We start from the raw sequence: 8,321 nt of genomic DNA, 5'->3' as shown, positions 1-8,321 counted from the left end.
ATTGGCAGGTGCCAGTAAGAACAAACGGGGTCAGACCTTGCCGTCATGGCAGTGCGGCACGAGCTGCCGACTGGCAGAGTCTGCAAACGTGCCATGCCAGCCTCGTGTGCCGGCTTCCAGAGCAAGCACTGTTCTGTAGAGCGTGCCATGCCTTACAAGAGGATGAACATCGGGAAGAGGGAATCTAACATGTGCTCAAAACTGCAACCTCTGTAGGTAAAATAATTTTTGTTTAAAAAGATGGCTTATTTTCCCCCATTTAAATTTCTTCCCCTTCCCAAGTGACCTAATAACTCATTAGACTGAAGTCATCACCCAGACCCAAGGTGGCTGCGTGGATCTTCTCGGTCGCCTCAACACCACTCCTGCAGTTCAGCACTCACACATGCATACTGAGTTCACTCAAAACTAGTCTCTTTCTTCCTCTTCTTCCGTGATTGGGGGGTGGGTGGGGGTCTGAGCCAGGGGTCCGTCCGCGAGATGTGCTCTGCAATCCAGAGGAACCCCTCGCCCTCTCCCCCCAAAGTCAGGCCTTCTGTCTTTTGTTAATTTTCCTTCTTGCTGACGCCGTCTAAGACTGGCCGAAGGGGTAAGGCCCATGGAGCCCCTGGAAGAGAGTGAAGACAGTCAGTGACGGACACACACAGCGCTGCCAGAGCAGTGCACAGCCCCATTCACAGAGGCGCGGCGGTCACTGCCCTGCTGGCCAGAGCACTTTGTCAGACTAAGGCCCAGTATGTGCCCAGAGGCTTAGTCTCCCACTGAACCCCACACCAAGCCTCAGAGAGGACAGGCACATAAATGACACCCACTTTCTTCCAGCCAGGCTGCAAAACATTCACATAGCCTTGTTCTCAGAGCTCTCCCCTTCAAGATGACGCAGTGGATGAAGATGCCTGCTGCCAAGCCTGATGACCCGAGTTCAAGTCCCTGAACTCATCCCACAAGCCGTCCTCTGACCTTGACACACAAGCTGTGGCACACACAACATGAACGCATACAGAAACAAGCTGAACAGCTGTCCACCCAGACCAGACCCTGTCCTGCTGTCTTAACCCTCACATCCATCCTGAGAGCTTTAAGGGGAGAAGTGCCACCCCCGTGCTTAGGAGCTGCTTCCTTCCCAGGCAGAGCGGGGCCCTCCAGGTGGCAGCTGCTAAGAGGTGGCGCTCAGAGCCCCATCTGAGGACGGCAGCGCTTTCCTTCTTGCTGTGTCTCAAACCCACTAATGCACTCACTGTCCTTTTTATTTTGCTTAAGACAGGGTCAGCCTCACTACCTAGCCCAGTATGGGCTGGGATTGGTTTTAAGACTGATTTTATTATGGATATGTGCCTCCATGAGCTTAGGCACAACACATACAGGAGCCGGTGGAGGCCAGAAGCAGGTGCTGGGTCCCTTGGAGCTCAAGCTGCAGGCGAGTGCTTGGAATCAAGCTACATCCTTGGCAAGAGCAGCAAGTGCTCTTAGCGCTGGGCACCCAGCTGAGTCCTCTGCCGCAACCCTTGCTCCTTCTCCCTCAGCCAGGGAGCACTGAGATACATGCCCCATCCCCAAGGCGCTGTCTGTGGCTCCTTGGCTGAGTGCAGGGCAGTGATGGTGCACACCTTTAATCCCAGCACTTGGGAAGCAGAGTCAGGCACATCTCCTGAGCTTGGTTTTGAGCTTGGTTTAGAGTGAGTTCCAGGACAGCTAGGGCTACACAAACAAACAAGCAAACAGGGAGGAGGAGGAAGCGACTCCATAGTAAGGCAGCACTAGAACCACCACAGGACTGGGCTGAGCACATGTGCCCCCCCCCCCTTTCCTTGGGAGGACTCAAAGAAAGACCTGAAAGGGCAAAGGTAACTGGTGACCAGCCACAACCCGGGTCCTGCACTCCAGCACCTCTGTGGTCCATACCTGAGACCCAGCCAGGCCAGGAGTGATCAGAGGGAACTAACCTGTGCTTCGTACCCATCCAAACAACCCTGAATCCAGGAACAGCTTACAGCGGGAAGAAATGGAACCATCCATTTGATGGCATGTGGGCAAAGCCAGAGCGCTTTCAAAAATCAGACATTTCTTTAAAACAGAGTATGTGGCTACAGCAGAGGCAGGATGCCAGTCTCATGTCCCAGTGTGGTGCCTGGCTCTCAGAAGGCATGCTAAATCGGTAACTGAACAAGAACAGTCGTGTGCACATGCATGCATACGTGTATCTAACAGAGGAGAACTGGGAGGAAGGGAAGGCCAACAGGGAAGGGGCATCAACTCTTCACTGGGCGCCACATTAGCACTTACCATGTTCTTAAGTCTAAGATCCAGAGACGAACACTTTTCCAGTGGAGAGGGAAGCAAACCTGACCAAGCCACGGCACTGGTGAGCTGAAGAAGCTGGTGTTTAGAATGACAGGTTGTCACATGCCTGAGGGCCCTTGCACTAGCCACGTCTCCACTAGGCAAATGAAAGCCGCAACACCTTGGCAGCCACGGGTGCACCCCTTGGTGGTTCTGCCGAGCACGGGCTCTCAGATTCCAGCCTGTGGGCTTTGATGGGAGGCTCCCATGTGCTAACAGTGAAAAAGGCAGCCACTGAAGGCAAGCTGCCTGGCCCCAGCACTTCCCAGCAACAGCTACTGATCCACAGTGACCCACAAGGGCAGCTTAGGGTCTCTTCAGACTGGGAACCAATACAATACTCAAAGGTTTGAGCAGAAAATTACACAGGCAACACAAAGAGCAAGCAGCTCCCTGACGTGCCCCTCCCCTCACGAGGCTTGCAGCCCTCCCAGGCCTGTGGCTTATCTGGGAATATGTTCATAAGGGCGTATGTGACTTCCAAACAGCTGACCTGACCCCCAACGAGAGGAGATCAATGCACTGGGCAGGGACAGGGACAAAGATGCATACTCTCAGACTTCCACTTGGGTGTTGGGCCCTCAAACCATCCAGTGTGGATCTTACTGGCTTAGGTTACTAAGAATCCTTGATTCTCTAGTAACTGTGGTTCTACATCTTCTGGAGAGAAAAGGCCACGTGCCCCTTTCAAACAAAGAGTAGCATGATCAAAGAGCAGGGGTTTAATTGGTGTAGAAAGGTGGCTTGAAGGACAAGATACTTTCCTTACTCTAATTCAACAGCTGTCACCTCGAGGAGGGAAGGAAGGAAAGCATGTTGTGACCTGGACTCCAGCAGGTGGGAGCAGATGGATCACTAGCAGACACAGGCAACACCACGCCAGCCTCGGAGGAAAGACTGCTGAAGGTTCCAAGAGCAGGGTGTCCAGTGGCAGAAGGCATGGGGAGGCCACCCACATTTCAGTCTACAGCTCTACAAAACCAGTGCACAGGTTCTGGTGGTCAACACCAACCCTCCCCTGGAAGCTAGGGTCTGCTGACATCTGGTGACAAGTTCACATGTGTGTGCACGGATATGGAGACAATCCTGCTGGAAACCAAGATCTCATCAATCTAGCTAGCTTGGCCAGGAAGCCCTAACAAAGGTCCTTGTGTCTCCATCTCCCCAGTACTGGGTTTCAGGGACACAGCGCACCCCACCTTTTATGTGGGTGCCAGGGAGACAAACTCAGCTCCTCACGCTCCTGGCAGCATGCACTTTACCGTACATCAAGCCAACTCCGTAGCTCCAACTTTTTCCTGTAGAAGAGCAGAAGCCAGACTCTCCCTCATCTTCTGTGCAGTGCCCTGCTAGTAAACGCTGCAGCATCAGACAGTACCGGAGAGCTCAGAATTCAACTCTGACCCAAATGATGATCAATTCATCAGCACAGTGGAGACGGGCATACTCCTTTATGAGACCTATTAGTCACGGCAACCAAGGTGTAAGTACGCCAATCCAGTAAAACTTTCTTCCTGGTTCTAAATCTAAAGAGTGGGTCTTCCTGGAGCTTATTGACAACGGTGGAGAAACAGGCTTCTCCTTGGAGCTGCTACCACATCTACCCAGAAGGAGGCCTGCAGCAGCTGAGTAGACCCTTCCCTGAGCTTCACAAAGAACAGCTGTCAAGACTGTGAGCAGCTAGAGCACAACTAGCCAGAGAGCAGGCAGTGAGGCACCCAAGCCAGCCTACACAGAACACAGGCTCCACTCAAACCCAACAGAGATGTGTCCCGTTCTCCCCCAGGGGAAGAGAGCACCCTGCTTCAAGTCAGGTGACTAATCACAGCAGCTGGGTCAGAGTGGGTCAGGTCCTGAACGGCTTGTCCAGAATGCAATGTTAACTGCTGTTTTTCTGAAATATTTCATTATGTATGGACCTAACTTCACTCAAGCCATCCTTAGCCCCTCCAAGAACAGATGAAGACCTGCAGCTGTATGCTGAAGATGTGTCTGCTGACCACAGGTGTCCAGCACGTGCCGCCCAGCGTCAAGCCACAGTGCTTCTCGGAAAAGATCTGGTATTTCTGACCCAGTCCGTAAAGCAAACCCAGCATCAACAACTGCCTGAAATAGCCTTCCTGATGCTGACCCCGTGGAGCAGCAAGTCATGGCTAGCCCGTGAGTGTGCTGGGCACCTATTAACACAGGAGTTCCTAAAAAAAGCTGTTAAAATACGCCTTTCCGGAAAAGGGTGCACACTGAGTGAACGAACAGGAAATGCTGTTGTTGGAAGTGTGTGGGATTTCCCCCAGATTTTGGAGTATCTGCATGTACATGATGAGCTGCCTGCGGGATGGGAGCTGAGATTAAACACAGTTTATTCGTGTCTCATGTGTGGCTTGCTCTGAAAGGTCATTTTATGAGGCAGTTTGATAATTTTTATATGAAACAAAGGTTCCTGGTGTAGAGTTTTCCATTTGAGAAATCCTATTGGTATTCAAAAGTTTCATATTCTCTGTTTCTGGATTAAAGATACTTGAGCCTATACTAACAGTCACCAAGAAAAAAACCCCTTTCACTGCTGCAACACACAAACAAGCAAAACACCAGGACTTGGCCTGGCTTCCGTCAGTTCTCTCTGACTTCAGACTGTGCTCAGCCCACACCTGGACAGCGGCTGCCTCCGTGCATGCGCCACCCCAGTGACCCTGCTCATCCTCATCCTCACTAAAGAGGAATAAAGGAACTCGCTGTGCCGGAGGCTCAGCTCTTGTCTTTTAGGGGTGGCTGAAGCAGAAATTTCTTGTACAAAGGTTAGTTCACAGAGACCTTTGGAATCAGTCTTTCCCCCATTTGAAAACTTGCTCAGGCAAACCACCACAGCAGAGGACATTCACACCCCTGTCTCTACTTTGCCTTTATCTGTGATTTGGTTTAAATAAACAAAAGGTCCACATAGGTTAATAAACAGGAGCATTCACTGCATGCAGGGAAACACCCCATCCCCCTTGCACTGACGGCAGCAGTCAACACTATGAAGCCTTCTCATCGTCCTCCTCACTTTGCCTGCCCAGTGCAAACACGGAAGAATACAAGGTTTAGCAGGAAGTTCTGTCCTGACCCTGGACTGCAGAGGAAGTGCTGGGGACCTGCTGGAAGGATTGGCCCTCCAGGACCAGAGACTGAGCAGCATGATGGACTCCAAGGCTCTCAATTAATGAGATATGGAATTACAAGTTGAGGTAAGGAAGACGACCAACAAGATCAAAATATTCAAACGCAGCCCTTCTGCCTGCTGGGTGCTTGGGGAGGTTTGAGGATGGTGTGGCAGGGCCACTTTCATGGGAAAATGGCTCAAAGTTTCCAGGTGCACTTATGTGCTGGACAAGGATGAGTGTAGGGCACCTGCTTCGGACATGAGGACCATATGTCAGGGTAGCCTGCAGCCATGGCCTTTTGATCCTGTCAAACTGCTTAAAAGGTTAACCTAGCCATGAGAATGCCTTGTAAAGCCATTTTATTCTTATCTCTGTAACAGTTTCCTACCTGGTCCAAACTAACTGCTGCCGCCGAGGAACCTGTCTGTCCACCTACCCATCCGTCCTTTCTCCATCCACCCTAGCCTGTCCACCCTCCTCCACCCACCAACCACTCAGCATCCACACCTCCATCCCTCCTCTCCTTCTCATTGACACACCCAATCTCCTCTGTCCATCCCATTTTCTCATGACCAAACAAAGTAGCCTTGGGCTAGAAATTGTGACACACACACACAATTTTCCTACAAGCCCTCAAGAACCCCCTTCTCCATACCCCCATCATAACTGAGAGTAGAAAGTAAGTCCTTTCCTCTTCTTGTCCCAGTTGGCCATACTGGTTTAATCTTGCTGACTTTTGTGTTAGGACAGGTCTCAAAGATCTTTGGAAACTCATCTTACCTTCCAAAGCACACCTCACTCACCATAGCTGGGTGGCTGGCCAGTGCCCACTATCCATCAAGACACTTTCTTCACTGCCATAAACATTACAGTTTTCTCTTCCCAAACACCTACGAGAACTTACATGCCAACCGGAGGGGCAGGCAAGCTGGGGTAGTCAGGAGTACCTGCTACTCTTCCAGAGGTCCTGACCTTGGTTTCCAGAACCCACAGCAATAGGGCTGCTGTATCTGCAGCTCCAAGGGATGAAATACCCTCTTGTGACCTCTGCAGGTATGCCACACACAGGCACACACAATCTTAAAAAAAAGGTACATGCCTTTAACCCCAGCACTTGGAAGGCAGATTTTTGTTAGTTCCAGGCCAACTGCAGCTACACAGTTAAGACCCTGTCTCAAACCATCATCACCAACACCACCCATCCAGCTATGACCCACCAAAAGAAGCCAACAGGAGTGTAAACATGTTCTATTCTGGTATTCAGGAGGCCAAAACACAAGAACTAGGCTAGCATAGGCTACTGCAACAACAGACAAAAATTTAAAAATGCTCGGTGGGCAAAGAAAGGCACCTACCACCAGGCCTGAAGACAAGTCACCCTGAAGTTCACATGAGCTGTGGCATGCACACCCACACAAAAGCTGTTAAAAATTAAAAAAAGTCTTGAAAGGAAGAGGTGGCTCAGCAGCTAAGCACTAGGCTGCTCTCCAGAGGACCAGTGTTCCGTTCCCAGCGCCCTCATCAAGCAGCTCGCAACTGCTATAACTCTTCAGTTCCAGAGAATCTAAATTCCTCTTCTGTGTGGGTACTTGCACTCACATGCCACACACATACAGATACATACACATACAATTTAAAAGTATGTATTTTAAAGATTTTCTGTAGCACATTAAATAAAGTTTTTTTGAAAGAAAAAAGCTAGCAAACACAAAAGCAATTTCATCAAGTCCTTCTTTCTCCTTTCTCCATGGCAAAGTACACCTGTGACCAAGCAGTATCTCTGGAGATGGATTCACAGAGGCTTCAGAGGAGACTCCTGACCGACTGAGCAACATGAAAGCTACCTCCGCATGGAGCAGACAGTTGTAACTGGTCCTTAGGCAACAAATCACAAGCAAAAAGCCCAAGTTGCTCAGGTCTCTGCAGGGGAGGAAGCCAGTTCTTCCACATGGGTACAAGAATTTGTTGTCACACAGGAGTGCATGGCGAGCAGTGTGCATAGAGACATGGAGGTGGGAGTTCAGCACCTACACCAGCAGGCCCATGGTCCCTACCAGACGTTAAAATGCCCAACGCAGAGCAGAGAGAGAGTTACAATGACCAGTGTCAAGTACGCTGGCAATCCTGAGAAAGCAGCTTTTTCTGCTACAGGTTTGCCCAGCGTCAGCAGCTTGAAACAGAGCCCAGAGCCCCAGAGCAAACACAAGAGGAGCTGGACACCTTGAAACTGTTGGTACAAAGCAGAGTTCCTGGACATACTGCTCATCCTCAGTCAATCAGCAAAGCTACATAACAAAAGACATTTTCTGGGCCCACGCTGTTTGCTTAAATTATTTTAGAAGGCACACACAGCCCATGCCAGTGCAAACACCGGCAGAGCTGAGAGGCCTTTACTGGCTCCTCCAAGTTTTCAGGAGATGGTGTCATCGTAACAGCATCAAGCCCAGAGTCCCTGACAAACGCCTTCTGTACAGAAAGTGCCAGGCTCCAGAGCATGGGCGGGTCCCTTGCTTCTTGTCTTGCTTCCTTTGGCCATGGACTCTGCAGCTGCCAAGGGAGGGTAAGGAGTCTCCACACCTGACACAAGCACAGAGACCACTTACAGAGACAACCAATTCTGTTAACCAGCAAACCTCATCACAATGGGATCTAGAATGCTGGGCTCAAACTGGGTTCTGGCCATGGCCTACTGAGTGTGGGAGGCCCTGGTAACTGTGGGAGTCCTGCAGTAGTGTGTATTAGGAAAGAGCACTAAGGGCAGGAGGCTTGGCTCAACTGTTAAAGTTTGATTCCTAACACACACACACACACACACACACACACACACACACACACACACAC

The 8,321-nt window shown here is 50.6% G+C and overlaps 1 protein-coding gene across 3 annotated transcripts in view; it reads right to left on the bottom strand.

The window, feature by feature from the left end:
* Positions 1 to 397: 397 nt before the first annotated feature.
* Positions 398 to 8,321, bottom strand: part of Ilrun (inflammation and lipid regulator with UBA-like and NBR1-like domains) — a 61,652-nt gene continuing 53,728 nt past the window's right edge. For all 3 annotated transcript variants that reach the window (XM_055606965.1, XM_055606968.1, XM_055606967.1), the window contains one exon: positions 398 to 607. In XM_055606965.1, the coding sequence (XP_055462940.1) occupies positions 572 to 607 (36 nt within the window). In that variant the 3' untranslated portion in view covers positions 398 to 571. The remainder of the gene's footprint in view (positions 608 to 8,321) is intronic.

This window comes from Psammomys obesus, unplaced genomic scaffold (genome assembly GCF_907164565.1).
Source record: "Psammomys obesus unplaced genomic scaffold, mPsaObe1.curated_primary_1811, whole genome shotgun sequence".
Classification (NCBI taxonomy): domain Eukaryota; kingdom Metazoa; phylum Chordata; class Mammalia; order Rodentia; family Muridae; genus Psammomys; species Psammomys obesus.
The sequence above is the reverse complement of the archived record's forward strand: the minus strand, read 5'-3'. Positions and strand labels throughout refer to the sequence as shown.